Source organism: Salmo salar, chromosome ssa28 (genome assembly GCF_905237065.1).
Source record: "Salmo salar chromosome ssa28, Ssal_v3.1, whole genome shotgun sequence".
Taxonomy (NCBI): Eukaryota; Metazoa; Chordata; class Actinopteri; order Salmoniformes; family Salmonidae; genus Salmo; species Salmo salar.
The window spans coordinates 20,732,906-20,750,229 of NC_059469.1; the positions used below are offsets into that span (position 1 = coordinate 20,732,906).

General features: G+C 42.0%; 1 protein-coding gene across 1 annotated transcript in view; it reads right to left on the reverse strand.

Annotated features, from left to right (window-relative positions):
- desi2 (desumoylating isopeptidase 2) overlaps positions 1-17,324 on the reverse strand; it is a 49,750-nt gene that overhangs the window by 17,218 nt on the left and 15,208 nt on the right. The window contains 3 exon segments of the mRNA XM_014179947.2: positions 3,891-3,984; positions 5,978-6,050; positions 6,449-6,600. Of these exon segments, the coding sequence (XP_014035422.1) occupies positions 3,891-3,984; positions 5,978-6,050; positions 6,449-6,562 (281 nt within the window). The 5' untranslated portion in view covers positions 6,563-6,600.

Consider the following 17,324-nt stretch of genomic DNA (forward strand, 5'->3'; position numbering starts at 1 on the left):
AGGAGTTCTGTATCTATAATTCTTAAAATAATTGTTATGTTTTTTGTGAACGTTTATCGTGAGTAATTTAGTAAATTCACCGGAAGTTTGCGGTGGGTATGCTAGTTCTGAACGTCACATGCTAATGTAAAAAGCTGGTTTTTGATATAAATTTAACTTGATTGAACAAAACATGCATGTATTGTATAACATAATGTCCTAGGAGTGTCATCTGATAAAGATCATCAAAGGTTAGTGCTGCATTTAGCTGTGGTTTGGGTTTATGTGACATTATATGCTAGCTTGAAAAATGGGTGTCTGATTATTTCTGGCTGGGTACTCTGCTGACATAATCTAATGTTTTGCTTTTGTTGTAAAGCCTTTTTGAAATCGGACAGTGTGGTTAGATTAACAAGAGTCTTGTCTTTAAAATGGTGTAAAATAGTCATATGTTTGAGAAATTGAAGTAATAGCATTTCTAAGGTATTTGAATATCGCGCCACGGGATTCCACTGGCTGTTGAGTATGTGGGACGATCTCGTCCCACATACCCTAGAGAGGTTAAACAACACGAATAACAATGTCATACTCACGTCATAACACCAGCTAGCTTGTTGGTTAATGTTACCTAGTCAGCTAACTTGCTAAATAGCAATTTTCGTAAATTAACTTCATGACAAAAGAAATATGCACAATCGTTTGTCTCTAGATTAACTAACATATTCCTCTCAATAGTAAATGTTTTGCTTGACTCGTTATGACGTTTTAATTACTTACATTTGCTTCCACCGTAATGTTTTGTCAGCCATCTTTGCTGAAGAAAGTCACCAGGGACGGGTGGCTCGTGTTAAATTCGTCATTGAAACCACTCAATATGATTGGTCATATAAAAACCTTGGGATGCAAGTGCATAATGAGTGCTCAAACTCCCCCTTGTGGTGGTCTGGAGCAATGAAGCCGTGTCACTGGGTACCTCTAAGTCCCGTGGTGTAAGCTCGCAATGTTTAAAGGAGGAACCACTGTACTTACATATCCCAACCAGAAGTCATGGATTACAGGCAACATCCGCATCGAGCTAAAGGCTAGAACTGCCGCTTTCAAGGAGTGGGACACTAATCCGGACGCTTATAAGAAATCCCGCTATGCCCTCAGACAAACCATCATAAAAGCAAAGTGTCAATACAGGATTAAGATTGAATCCTACTACACCGGCTCTGATGCTCGTCGGATGTGGCAGGGCTTGAAAACTATTACGGACTACAAAGGGAAACCCAGACGCGAGCTGCCCAGTGACGGGAGCCTACCAGATGAGCTAAACGCCTTTTATGCTCGCTTCGAGGCAAGCAACACTGAAGCATGCACGAGAGCACCAGTAGTTCTGGACGGCAGTCGATATGACCAAGACCTTTATACAGGTCAACATTCACAAAGTCACGGGGCCAGACGGATTACCATGACGTGAACTCATTAACAATATTCAACCTCTCCCTGACCGAGTCTGTAATACCTTCATTTTAAGCAGACCACCATTGTCCCTGTGCCCAAGGAAGCGAAGGTAACCTGCCTAAATGATTACTACCCCGTAGCACTCACGTCGGTCGCCATGAAGTGCTTTGAAAGGCTCGTCATGGCTCACATCAATAGCATCCTCCCGGATACCATAGACCCACTCCAATTCGCATACTGCCCCAACAGATCCAGATGACGCAATCTCAATCGCATTCCACACTGCCATTTCCCACCTGGACAAAGGGAACACCTATGTGAGAATGCTGTTCATTGACTACAGCTCAGCGTTCAACACCATAATGTCCACAAAGCTCATCACTAAGCTAAGGACCCAGGGACAAGACACCTCCCTCTGCAACTGGATCCTGGACTTCCTGATGGTCCGCCCCCCCAGGTGGTAAGGGTAGGCAACAAAACATCTGCCACGCTGATCCTCAACACGTTTCTGATTGGCATAACAATAAGGTAGGCTGATAGTCCCTGTGCCCAAGAACACCAAGGTAACCCGCCTAAATGACTACCGACCCGTAGCACTCACGTCTGTAGCCATGAAGTGCTTTGAAAAGCTGGTCATGGCACACATCAACACCATCATCCCAGAAACCCTAGACCCACTCCAATTTGCATACCACCCCAACAAATCTCTGTTGCACTCCAAACTTTCCTTTCCCACCTGGACAAAAGGAACACCTACGTGAGAAGGCTGTTCATTGACTACAGCTCAGCGTTCAACACCATAGTGTCCTCAAAGCTCATCACTAAGCTAAGGAACCTGGGACTAAACACCTCCTTCTGAAACTGGATCCTGGACTTCCTGACAGGCCTCCCCCAGGTGGTAAGGGTAGGCAACAACACGTCTGCCACACTGATCCTCAACACTGGGGCCCCTCAGGGGTGTGTACTTAGTCCCCTCCTGTACTCCTTGTTCACTCACGACTGCATGGCCAAACACAACTCCAACACCATCATTAAGTTTGCTGATGACACAGTGGTAGGCCTGATCTCCGACAACGATGACAAGGCCTATAGGGAGGTCAGAGACCTGGCAGTGTGGTGCCAGGACAACAACCTCTCCCTCAATGTGAGCAAGACAAAATTAGTTGATTGTTGACTACAGGAAAAGGCGGGCCGAACAGGCCCCCATTAATATCGACGGGCTGTAGTGGAGCGGGTCGAGAGTTAAGTTCCTTGGTGTCCACCAACGAACTATCATGGTCCAAACACACCAAGACAGTGGTGAAGCGGGCACGACAACACCTTTTCCCCCTCAGGAGACTGAAAAGATTTGGCATGGCTCCTCAGATCCTCAACAAGTTATACAGCTGCAACATCGAGAGCATCCTGACTGGTTGCATCACTGCCTGATATGGCAACTGCTTGGCATCTGACCGTAAGGCGCTACAGAGGGTAGTGCGTATGGCCCAGGACATCACTGGGACCAAGCTTGCTGCCATCCAGGACCAATATAACAGGCGGCGTCAGAGGAAAGCCCAAAAAATTGTCAGAGACTCCAGTCACCCAAGTCATAGACTGTTTTCTCTGCTACCGCATGGCAAGTGGTACCAGGGTGCCAAGTCTAGGACCAAAAGGCTCATTAACAGCTTCTACCCCCAAGCCATAAGACTGCTGAACAATTAATCAAATGGTCACCGGACTATTTACATTGATCCCCCCAATTGGTTTTGTACACTACTGCTACTCACTGTTTATTATCTATGCATAGTCACTTCACCCCTACCTACATGTACAAATTACCTCGACTAACCTGTACCCCCGCACATTGACTCAGTACCGGTGCCCCCTGTATATAGTCTGTGCTCTTATACAGGCAAGTGTATTCATAACATTCTATGTCAGTCCAACTGGGATTTTCCTCTTCTTCCTCCTCCAGCACTATCATTATAACAGTGTGCTTCATTGAACATAGCTGTAAAGGCTCGACACTTCAACACGGCATCGTGTCACAAGAAGGCAGTAAATAATGATGACTATTTTAGGGAGCATTGTCACAAAATGATTGCAAGATAAAGACAAGAAATTGTCTATGCAGGTTGTCTCTACAACAATTTTTTTTTTTTTAAGTGTCAGTACCCATTAGCTATTCATGTGATTCTCAGTGTCGCTTGAAGCAGAAATCCTATGCGACTTCACGGTATTCTCGTGATCCTATGTTCCGCTTTTAACAGAAAAAAATAAACTTTACCAATATGAATAGAAATGACCAGTTTTCAGAATCCATCACAAGCAGTGAAGAAAGAACACATACGTCAGCAACAGTACTGGTTCCACTTCAAACGGGTTTAAGGATGTTCTCATGTTTTAGCAACTAACTAACCATACCTTGTTTTTCGAAATACAGCGAGAAAACCCTAAGTGCCCTCGATTTAAGCCATGATACTCACTTGAATTTGAATGTCTCCCCGAGTTCTGTGGCATCCCCTGGCGTTATCTCGAATATCCCTGAAAATGGATATGGGTGTCCTCCATAGGCAAACTCTGAAAGGTCAGAGGTCAGGCCACTGATCAGATCACACAGAGGAAGTCAAACACACTATACAAAGATTCATAGCACATAACAGTAGTACTAGTAGAGGTTGGTGAGAAATTAGCAGGGCTGTGGGGTGGTGTTACTGTGTTGAGGTAAGTGTGGGGCTGTGTTGCTCTGTTTGAGATGAGTTGGAGCGGGTGGCGGTGGTGTTGCTGTGTTTGAGGTGAGTGTGGACCAGTGAGCAAATCAAATCTAACCATTGGTCGCATAAAAATATTTAGCAGATGTTATTGCGGTGTAGTGAAATGCTTGTGTTCCTAGCTCTAGCAGTGCAGTAATATCTAACAATTCACAACAACATACACAGATCTAAAAGTAAAAGAATTGCTGTGTTTGCTGTGAGTGTAGGGCAGGTGGGGTAGTATTGTAGTCTGTTGTGATGGGCTGAGGCAGTCTGAGGAAGCCAAGTCGCAGACGCGGTAGGTATTTATAGCTCTCATATCAGTCCGTGTCTAGCTCTATCAGTCCGTGTCTAGCTCTATCAGTCCGTGTCTAGCTCTATCAGTCTGTGTCTAGCTCTATCAGTCCGTGTCTAGCTCTATCAGTCCGTGTCTAGCTCTATCAGTCCGTGTCCAGCTCCCAGCTCCACGATGAATGCAGCGGATGCGGATCTCCAAAACCCTGTTCCCACCCCTCTGATGTACTCATCCAGCCTGCTACTAACTCCTGATCTGAACGCTTGTGCTGAATTACAATAACTCATGCACTTTCTCCATGAATGACAGATACACACAGCACATCCATTTAACAGAATGTATAAACGGTGTCAGTTTTGGCAAACTCACTCTCATAAAGAAAGACACACAGTAAATAATTGCCAGCTTGCGCTGCTCGTAATGTAAAAGGCAATAATTATGTGCCTAATCCACACCATCGGTTGCTGGGATTGTCAGTCTCCCTGAATCAGCTCAATTAAGGGTAAACAAGCCAGGCATTAGAAATACCCAGGTCCATCCTACCATGCAACTGAAGGGGCTGCCATGAGGATATATTTAAACTCAGAGCTGACTTTTAAAATGTGTAGATGAAAGCAGCTTTTAATAGGCTGAGCTGTGAGGTTGAAACCACAGGCAAGATGCTGATTTAACAGATTGAACCACCAGTGTTTTCAACTAAAATAACACTTCCCGTTCTCCTTCTTGATCAATAAAGCAGTGGCTGCTGAACACATCCTGGCTGAAGGCCAATCCTCCAAGACACACAGGATAGACAGAGCAACTGGGAGGCTGATTCTAGAATAAAGCGGTTTTAAAAAGATAGACTCAGACATGACAGACGCAGACAGTAAACCAGGTGGTCAAATTCCGCAAGTAGTAAGAGTGAAGCGTGAGGCTCAACTTCTCTGCGATTTTGGTGCCCTGGCTACCACGCTGTAACACAGTGAAACGAACGTGGGCAAATGCGCAGATTTTGTGTGTGACAGCAGTCTTGAATCTTGCTAATCTCAATATCTGCAGTGCAGCTCATAGCAATGTAATTTAGCTGGGTCTATTTTTTAAATTAGAGGAAGAACCCATCTGATCCTGAAAAACAAACAGCCAGAAACAATAAAATGGCAAGTGTGTGTCTGGTTTGTAGTGAAGATGGTAATTAGCTAACAAAGATTCCTCTGGTTGGGTTGATGTGGCTTGTATTTGGGGGGGATCTGAGACGTGTAGGCATTATGAGTAAAGACAAGTTAGCAGCTACAACAATTTGAAACTTTTCTTACAAGTTTATACTTCCATCGTTATTTTATTTCTACCACCATCTATTGCAGTCCTGATGTCGGGTACTAATAGTACCATAGTATCGGACTCACTGCCCTCTCTACTTGACGAGGAGTTCTACCCAGCAGCACCTGACAGCCCAGCAGTTCACTGGAGTGCCTGGTTGTGTGGTTGAGCTTTGGTCAGTCAGCCCCACCCAGGGCTGTTATCATAGCAGCGGAGGTTTCCTTACCTCTGCCGTAGATCTCGATCCCTGAGTGAAAGACGCCAATTCCCAGATTGGTGGTGAACTCGTTGATCCAGTACTGAAAGAAAACCGAAACACCTGTGATCATTACAACTGCCTCCAGACAAAAAGTACATCACAGACACAGGGGAAACAGAGAGGTCACGGCATGAAGGACGAGGGATCTATAAACATTTTTACAATAGCTTTGCAATGAGTAATATACAGATACACAAGGGACTCTTTCAAATGTTTCCTACAGGTTAACAGGTGGTGTGAATGAAACATGTAAAAGTAACTTTTCTATAAAAGGACAAAGTGTGGAAAACACAGCCTTGACAGTCTGAACAGTGAGCAAAAGACTAATCTGTTGCAAGATGATGTGCATTCTGGCTCTATTCAGTAATGATACATGTATGCATTTGATAATGATAGGTTGATAGACCCTGTATGATGTGGATGACATATTCATCATACCAATCTGAGATGCTGCGGCAGCTCCCCACCCACACAAGACAGTACCCAAGCTTCAGGGGACACCAGAAGACAGCGCAGGTTTGCCATGATGTTTGCCATCCTAAAACCGCTCATCCTGGCTGGAGCCAGCAGTGGTTATGTTGTGTGGTGAGCTTGACAGAGAAAAACACTTTTAAAGCCAAATCAGACAATGGGGTTGGTAATTATGTCTAGCCACGCTCATAAATTACAGCTATATTCAAATACTACTGTGCTTTATATACCGGTCTCTGACATTGCTTGTTCAGATAATCCATAAAAATAAGGAAATTGAGAAGTATGTGTGGCGTTTTTTTATTTTTATTGCTAGGTATTACTGCACAGTTGGAGCTAGAAACAAGCATTTCGCTGCACCTGCGATAACATCTGCAAATTGTGTACGTGACCAATAAACTGATTTTATTTTGATTTTTTAATTGGCATCTGGCGCCACCGTGTTCTCATCAGCCAGGTCCCCAGTGCTACTACTGCTCTGAGTTGATGGAGAGAGCCATCAGTAAGAGAGCTAGTGTCATTATCTAAGGAGGTTGAAGGCTCTGTTCTACTGAATGAAACACCACTTTATTAGGCCTCACGGGGCTCTGATGTGCCAGCAAACAGGGGAGTCTAAGATGGAGCATGTTAATGATTGTTAACTGTAACGGAGTTCCACGTGCCCTCAGTGTGCCGAGAGAGAGAACTGGAGGAGAAGCAGAAGATATGTTACCTCCCTCGTAATTTGTGTTGAATAGGACATTTCTGGGCTATTTTAGTGTAATGTAAGGTTATACAGTATGCGTTAGGCTATAGCCCTAACTTCATGTTCTCAATCCACTTATTCTAAATGAAAGACAACAATAAATTACTGCCCAACAGTATACAATCGGAGAGCATAGTTTTCTATGAACTAAAATCCTTCGCTGGTCGATGCCCCAGAGTCCCATGCAGTCAGTCTACATAGCTGACATTGTTCAGAGCTCAAACTGAGATGTGTTGGGGAAATGTCAAATATGAAAAGGTTACATCTGGACCATCAGTCCTTCCACTGCACAAAGCAGTCTCTCAGATCTGACATACAGACAGGAGCGCTTCATAGACGACTGACTCCGAGCCAAAATTGGAAAACCAAAGTGCCAGTGACCTAATAAAGCGTCTGCATACTAGGTTTGGTTTGCTCCTAGCAGACCTCTACTAGGCAAAGTGAACATCTGTGCCACGGATACTCCCTTAAAAAGACCTTCGCTAGAAAAACGAGAAAAAATGTGCAATAGTACCGTTTGTCCCTCTTGAGACGCTGTAACCAGTATGAAAATAGTCTGAATTAACCAAGATAAATTAATAAAAAAGTTTGAGTTATATGATTATGCCGAGGTCTTAGTCGCGCAATTTTACATCTAACTAAGATGTTTGGTGCAGTATTTCTTAAGTGAAAACATTTGTATGAAAACAGGTCTCTCATTGAAAGACAACAAACACTTCATTGAAGAATCCCTACTGTTGACCAATTACCGACGAAGGGGCGTAGACTTCGGCTACCGAACTTCAGCTTGCCTCAGGGAAAAATGTGTGCACGAACAGGCGAAAGAAAACCTTGCCGAAGACCAAAACGTCACTAAATGTTATCATAATATACAAGACATGAAGAACCTGCTCTTTCAATGACGGATTGACCAGATGAATCCAGGTGAAAGCTATAATCCCTTATTCTTGTTACATACACTTCAAATCAGTGAAGATGAAGGGGAGGATACAGGCTAAAGAAGGATTTTTAAGCCTTGAGACATGGATTGTGTGCCATAGGCAAGACAACATATTTAAGTGCCTTTGAACAGGGTATGGTAGTACGTGCCAGGTCAACAGTTTCCTGTGTGTTTCAAGAATGGTCCACCACCCAAAGGACATCCAGCCAACTTACACAACTGTGGGAAGCATTGGAGTCAACATGGGCCAGCATCCCTGTGGAACACTTGACACCTTGTAAAAGACATGTCCAGACGAATTGAGACTGTTCTGAGGGCAAAGGGGTGCAACTCAATATCAGGAAGGTGTTCCTAATGTTCTGTATACTCAGTGTATGCATGAACTGTTTCGGCTAGGAAGCACGCGGACGCCTTTATCCCCAAGTAACCATGGAAACCAATTGGACTCAAGCACAGACGTGCATAAATGCATAACACCACCTTCCCAGAAGTCCAAAAGCCTGCTCAGTGCTCATGTCTGCTAATGCGGAGGGACATAGATTAAGTGACAAAAGATCCCTGATTAAAACCTCCTGTGAGCGATGTGGACAGTAATTTGATCCATTGACTACTGTAATAAGCCTGTATTTTCCCCCATTCTTTCTCTTGCACACACCCCTGCTAACACACATTGTCATGTCCATAACTCCTCACACATGTATTTGTCCTTGAGAACTACTATTAGCGCTTGTTTATCTTCTGTTATGCATCTGCATACTGTGTCAAGTGTGGGTCTCTGCTGTGGTGTTTTGGGAATTAGCTAAACAGTTGCTAGGCAGACTTCTCCAGTGTGACAGCATGCATCACAACTCAAAGAGAAGAGAGAGCTTGACAGCTGCTAATTAAAATGGTGGCCTCCTGTCTCCCACTTTCACTGCAGTCTCCCAGAAAAAAATAGGAATACCGATAGGAAAACGTTTTTTGTAGCATAATCACACCTCAAAAGAATAACAGGAGCCTCTTTCCTAACAAAGAGGGTCTTCAGGCGACTCAGACTTTTCGCAAAAATACCCTCGGCTACATAAATTAATGCAAAGTAAACTTGCGAACTTGTTATGCTAGACCAAAACCTCCGAGGAAGCGCACGACACTCGCCCGACAGTTGCCAAACTAAGCAGGTCAGTGTAAACAAAATTGTCTCATTGAGCCAACACTTTTCTAGTATGTTTTTTTATTTTTATAGCAAGGCAATGTTTTTGAAACAGCTGAAATGTACAGACGTTTTCCTTTATTGAAATTGTAGTAACAGCCTTTACATTCTTAAAATAAAGGTTTACCACACAAATTAAAAAAATGATGGACACTGGATGAAGTCAGCCAAAATATTTTGTTTCATCTTGTTAAGACACCGCGGAACCGGAATTGTCCAGAGCAGATTATGGGTAAATGCTTTTTTCATCTTTCTATCTGTAAAACACTCAAGACGTGTATGTAAAATTATTTTTGCCGCATTTTTTCAAATAAAATGTTAACTAGAATTTTTTTAAATTCAACATATCAACAATTCCCTCTGGGCAAGTCTGGAAAATATATCTAATGATAACCACACAAAATTTGGTGAATGCAGATTATTCTGAAACGGATTTTTTTTTTTTTGGGAGAGTCTGACTTTCGGGAAATAGCAGTTAAAGACAAGTACACGAAATTAAGACTACCAAACGTCTATTTAGACCCAATGACCATCTCTTCAAACTAAGTTAAGTAGTCAAGTTTGTAACATTCTCTATGAAATGGGCTTTGAAATTATGTGCAATTCAATGTAGTGAGCTTTGAAATTATTTATGCATGTCCATTTTATAGTGGTTAAAATGCATACAAAATGTTGATAAAAGTAGTATGATAAACTAAAGAAAACATCCATTGACATCAAGTTTGACATGGTTTACTTATAAAAATACTCAATTTAAAAATGGACCAAAATACCAACAAATCTCAAAATGTACAGGTACAGTTGAAGTCGGAAGATTACATACACCTTAGCCAAATACATTTAAACTCCGTTTTTCACAATTCCTTACATTTAATCCAAGTAAAAATTCACAATTCCTGACATTTAATCCAAGTAAAAATTCTCTGTTTTAAGTCAGTTAGGATCAACACTTTATTTTAAGAATGTGAAATGTCAAAAAAATTGTAGAGAGAATGATTTATTTCAGCTTTTATTTCATTCATCAAATTCCCAGAGGGTCAGAAGTTTACATACACTCAATTGGTATTTGACAGCATTGCCTTTACATTGTTTAACTTGGGTCAAACGTTTTGGGTTCCCTTCCACAAGCTTCCCACAATAAGTTGGGTGAATTTTGGCCCATTCCTCCTGACAAAACTGGTGAAACTGAGTCAGGTTTGTAGGCCTCCTTGCTCGCAAACGCTTTTTCAGTTCTGCCCACAAATGTTCTATGGGATTGAGGTCAGGGCTTTGTGATGGCCACTCCAATACCTTGACTTTGTTGTCCTTAAGCCATTTTGACACAGCTTTGGAAGTATGCTTGGGGCCTTTGTCCATTTGGAAGACCCATTTGCGACCAAGCTCTAACTTCCTGACTGATGTCTTGAGATGTTGCCTCAATATATCCACATAATTTTCCATCCTCATGAAGCCATCTATTTTGTGAAGTGCACCAGTACCTCCTGCAGCAAAGCACCCCCACAACAACATGCTGCCACCCCTGTGCTTCACAGTTGGGATGGTCTTCTTCGGGTTGCAAGCCTCCCCCTTTTTCCTCCAAACATAACGATGGTCATTATGGCCAAACAGTTCTATTTTTGTTTCAACAGACCAGAGGACATTTCTCCAAAAAGTACAATCTTTGTCCCCATGCGCAGTTGCAAACCGTAGTCTGGCTTTTTTATGCCGGTTTTGGAGCAGTGGCTTCTTCCTTGCTGAGCGGCCTTTCAGGTTATGTCGATATAGGACAAGTTTTACTGTGGATGTAGATACTTTTGTACCTGTTTCCACCAGCATCTTCACAAGGTCCTTTGCTGTTGTTCTGGGATTGATTTGCACTTTTCGCACAAAAGTACGTTCATCTCGAGGAGACAGAACGCGTCTCCTTCCTGAGCGGTATGACGGCTGCGTGGTCCCATGGTGTTTATACTTGCGTACTATTGTTTGTACAGATGAACGTGGTACCTTCAGGCGTTTGGAAAATGCTCCCAAGTATGAACCAGACTTGTGGAGTTCTACAATTTTTTCTGAAGTCTTGGCTGATTTCTTTTGATTTTCCCATGATGTCAAGTAAAGAGGCACTGAGTCTGAAGGTAGGCCTTGAAATACATCCACAGGTACACCTCTAATTTACTCAAATGATGCCAATTTGCCTATCAGAAGATTCTAAACCCATGACATCATTTTCTGGAATTTTCCAAGCTGTTTAAAGGCACAGTCAACTTAGTGTATGTAAACTTCTGACCCACTGGAATGGTGATACAGTGAATTATATGCACACAGTAGATGTCCTAACCAACTTGCCAAAACTATAGTTTGTTAACATGAGATGTGTGGAGTGGTTGAAAAACTAGTTTTAATGACTCCAACCTAAGTGTATGTCAACTTTTGACTTCAACTGTAGATGCAAAACAATGTCAGCCTTAACCACTAAAAAACCTGCTCGACCAGGTCTGTCCAAAAGGCAGTGTTAAGCTAGGCTAGCCAGGCTATTAAAACGATCACCCATCAGCACCATTACAGCCTTGGCAGCAGCAAAGAGCCCGATTAACTCAGGGCGATCTCTTAAACACAGCTAGGCTGAGTGAGCTGATCCAGCACAGATCAGCGACACACAAGAGATTCCCTGCTACTGATAGGGAAGAGACAGCTCATACTGTAGCTCATCTGCTAGTGAAGCAAAAGAGAAAACGCATCACTATTTGATTGAAATAGCAAGGAACCAGCGATATAACAAATGGTTATAAATCGCCTAGCTAACAGACTGTAGTGGCAAGCCTATTTCTTTAGGACTGGACACATTGTAACATACATGTGCAAAGGGACAGTTAAAACATACTTAACTTGTTATGGATAGGGGGCAGTATTTTCATGGCCGGATAAAAAACGTACCCGATTTAATCTGGTTATTACTCCTGCCCAGAAACTAGAATATGCATATAATTAGTAGCTTTGGATAGAAAACACTGTCTAAAACTGTTTGAATGGTGTCTGTGAGTATAACAGAACTCAAATGGCAGGCCAAAACCTGAGAAGATTCTGTACAGGAAGTACCCTCTCTGACCATTTCTTGTGCTTCTATAGCCTCTTTATGGAAAATAGAGGATCTCTGCTGTAACGTGACACTTTCTAAGGCTCCCATAGGCTCTCAGAAGGCACCAGAACGTTGAATGATGACTCTGCAGTTACTGGCTGAAAAACAGTAGCGCATTTGGTAAGTGGTCGATCTGAAAACAATGAGACGGGTGTGGGCGTGCACGTGAAGAATCCATTTTACTTTTTCAGTCTTTGAACAAAAACAACGACTCCCGGTCGGAATATTATCACTATTTTACGAGAAAAAATGCATAAAAATTGATTTTAAACAGCGTTTGACATGCTTCGAAGTACGGTAATGGAATATTTAGAATTTTTTTGTCACGATACGCATCCGCGCGTCACCCTTCGGATAGTGTCTTGAACGCACGAACAAAACACCGCTATTTGGATATAACTATGGATTATTTGGAACCAAACCAACATTTGTTGTTGAAGTAGAAGTCCTGGGAGTGCATTCTGACGAAGAACAGCAAAGGTAATCCAATTTTTCTTATAGTAAATCTGAGTTTGGTGAGTACCAAACTTGGTGGGTGTCAAATTAGCTAGCCCATGATGGCGGGCTATCTACTCAGAATATTGCAAAATGTGCTTTCACCGAAAAGCTATTTTAAAAAAAAAATCGGACACCGCGATTGCATAAAGGAGTTCTGTATCTATAATTCTTAAAATAATTGTTATGTTTTTTGTGAATGTTTATCGTGAGTATTTAGTAAATTCACCGGAAGTGTTCGGTGGGAATGCTAGTTCTGAACGTCACATGCTAATGTAAAAAGCTGTTTTTTGATATAAATATGTACTTGATTGAACAAAACATGCATGTATTGTATAACATAATGTCCTAGGAGTGTCATCTGATGAAGATCATCAAAGGTTAGTGCTGCATTTAGCTGTGGTTTTGGTTTTTGTGACATTATATGCTAGCTTGAAAAATGGGTGTCTGATTATTTCTGGCTGGGTACTCTGCTGACATAATCTAATGTTTTGCTTTCGTTGTAAAACCTTTTTGAAATCGGACAGTGTGGTTAGATAAAGGAGAGTCTTGTCTTTAAAATGGTGTAAAATAGTCATATGTTTGAAAAATTGAAGTTTTCGGATTTTCGAGGAGTTTGTATTTCGCGCCACGCCCTATCATTGGATATTGGAGTGGTGTTCCGCTAGCGGAACGTCTAGATGTAAGAGGTTAACATCAAGTACTTAGGGACAATGCATGCAGAGGCTAGCAGTGAACAGTGGTCTATTAAAATGTTAGCTCTCTATATTGGCTGTGGCTGTCTGTGCTGTGTCTGTGCGGAGTGACTCAAGGCCTCTGACAGTCTACTCTGCTCCCACCACATCCAGTCACATGCTCTGCTGCTCGTGCAGCCCGCCAAAGGCCCCGGATCGGCTGGAGGCCTCCACAGACCTAATTTCCCTCTGTCTGCTATGAGCAGCAAGCACATGGTGTGTAGAAAGAGAGATCCCAGTAAATCTGAGATATTTCTGGAAAATTACATAATTGTTTTTCTGAAGCCAGCTCACTGTTAACTTATCAGGCCTAGCGAAGCTAAATAGTACCAAAAAAGACAATTTCCAAAAGCACCAGATTGGGCCAATGATTTATACACACACAAGATGACCGATAAGCGGTGCTGTGTTGAAGCCACCGTGCCTCCATTTTGGCACTCCCCACCAGTGTGAAAAAATATTTTTGAAGTTATAGAAATGCATTTAATTACACCTAAATTTAATTTTTGCCACATTTATTCTATAACAGAAACCTTAATGCATACTTCATATTATGGGAACCAAACAAAAATATATACAATACCGTTCAAAAGTTTGGGGTCACTTAGAAATGTCCTTGTTCTTGAAAGAAAAGCACATTTATTTGTCCATTAAAATAACATCCAATTGATCAGAAATACAGTGCATTTGTCCTCCTGCTCAGTTGTGCACCGGGGCCTCCCACTCCTCTTTCTATTCTGGTTTGAGCCAGGTTGCACTGTTCTGTGACGGGAGTAGTACACAGTGTTGTACGAGATCTTCAGTGTCTTGGCAATTTCTCGCATGGAATAGCCTTCATTTCTCAAAACAAGAATAGACTGACGAGTTTCAGAAGAAAGGTCTTTGTGTCTGGCCATTTTGAGCCTGTAATCGAACCCACAAATGTTGATGCTCCAGATATTCAACTAGTCTAAAGGAGGCCAGTTTTATTGCTGCTTTAATCAGAACAACAGTTTTCAGCTGTGCTAACATAATTGCAAAAGGGTTTTCTAATGATCAATTAGCCTTTTAAAATGATATACTTGGATTTGCTAACACAACGTGCCATTGGAACACAGGAGTGATGGTTGCTGATAATGGGCCTACGTAGATATTCCATAAAAAATCTGCCATTTCCAGCTACAATAGTAATTTACAAAATTAACAATGTCTATACTGTATTTCTGATTAATTTGATGTTATTTTAAAAATGGACAAAAAAAAGTGCTTTTCTTTCAAGGAAATTTCTAAGTGATCCCAAACTTTGAACGGTACTGTATAGTTAAAATATAAAATGCAACATGTGAAGTGTTGGTTGCAATTTTTATGAGCTGAAATAAAAGATCCCAGAAATGTGATATCCACAATAACCTTATTTCTCTAATTCTTTGCACAAATTTGTTCATCCATCCAGCAGACAGATGTGGCATATCAAGAAGCTGATCCTCAGTTTCATTAGCTGTCCAGGTAGCTGGTTTCAAACAATCCCGCAGGTGAAGAAGACAGATGTGGAGGTCCTGGGCTGGAGTGGTTACACATGGTTTGCGGTTGTAGGGCCAAACTGAATGTACTTCCAAATTCTCTAAAACAACGTTGGAGGCGGATTATGGTCGAGAAATGAACATTCAATTATCTGGCAACAGCTCTGGTGGACATACCTGCAGTCAATATGCCAAATGCACACTCCCTCAGAATTTGAGACATCCGTGGCATTGTGTTGAGTTACAAAACTGCACATTTTAGAGAGGCCTTTTGTCCCCAGCACAAGGTGCACCTGTTTAATGATCATGCTGGTTAATCAGCTTCTTGATATTCCACACCTGTCAGGTGGATGGATTATCTTGGCAAAGGAGAAATGCTCACTAACAGGGATGTAAACTCATTTGAGCACAATATTTTAGAGAAATAAGCTTTTTGTGCATATGGAACATTTCTGGGATCTTTAATTTCAGCTCATGAAAAATGCGACCAACACTTTCCATGTTGCGTTTATATTTCTGTTCAGTATAATTGCATTCTAAACTGAAGATCATGATTAGCTGATTTTTGGAGTCAGGTGTGTTAACTGGGGGCTAGGGAAAAAGTTTGACACCAATCAGGCTCCTTAGGACTAGAGAGTTGCCCATCTCTGAGATTGGACCAGTGTCTCTTCCAATTAGAGATGCAGCTGCCTGATCTATGTCAATGAAGATAGGGAATCCTCAATCTACATCCCCAATCCTCCAAAACATCTGTTTGGGAAAACAGGCCGACAATATCGTCACCAGGGCCCATACATTATGTTTCCCAATGACACATTCCTGTTTGTAGCACAGGATATTAAAATCTATTAGACTACCCACGGTCTCCTGTTGTTAATCTACCATGCTCACGGCAGTGACAGCTGCAGACTGATGCTTCTGCTCTGAAGAGGGGAAAGTAGGCTACTTGAAAGAAAAGCTACCATTTTAGAGGGTGTTCTTTCCTACTTACACATGTTTTCTCTCCACTCCCTCATAAGCACTTGAAAAGCAATGATGCATAAACAGAAGCACTCTTGAAACTAACTGGCAGAGCTGTTTTTCCATGCATAAGTGTGCATTTGCATTGCAAAACCAATCAAGATTTGTTTCAAATTGAGAACAGTTAGATAATCTTTTCCATCCCGCTTGACATCTTTAGTCATGCAAATTGAGTACAGGCTCATTTGGAGTGCTAGTATTATTGCAGAACTTCCATCTGCATTGAAAAATATCTGTATTTTCCCTGTCACATTAGCACTGAGGTTAACATACTATATCGCGTCTCCCAATTTCCACCGTTGCTAAAGTAGACAGACATGAGTAGTGATGCAGATGCAGGTTGACTCAGTCACTCATCTAATGTATGCTTGAAATGCTAGGGATAAGCTCTCTTTAGAATCAAAAGGAGAACTTGAATCTGCTCTTTCAGAAAATCTGCCACTAGGCATTTGGTTTGAATAAAGTGAATAACTACAGACATCTCACTGAGTCATACTAGAGCCCTGCACAGGCATGAACTTTAAGCCCAAGTCCTAACCATGACTGCGATGTTCAGGCCCCTACCCTAGTACCCAGGTCCGAATAAGACCGCAAAATTTAAGGTCTAGGCCTGTCCGAAATCATACATCATTTCCTCAGTAAATCCATTTGCTGCTCCTCTCTGTCACTCGCTCCATGTGCACCGCAGGCTTTGCATGCGCTCTGCTCATGGTGGCGCTGGGTCTGCGAGTATCCATAGCAACGGCTCAGCTTGGGCCGCTCTGCTCAATGAGGAGACTTGAGAGTGCAGTTAGAAGTTCAATTCTTTTCGTCAATGTAAACTCCTACAAAATTTAAGGATGATTATTTTTTTCTGTGAAATAATCTCTCGTTTTATATTTAACAAGATTAACGCACTTCTGACTCTTATGATCTTAGTCAGATATGACTGTACTACGTAGAGAACGCGCAAATTGCTCAGCTTTAAAATGTTAGTGATCAATTTAGAGTCGTTCCATGTCATTTCTGCAAGCCATGACACCCACCAGCTCAGATTGTTTAAGAACAATTTCTGTAGTTAGAAACAGATTAGATTAGCATTCCTGCATTATCTTGCTGAAATATAATTT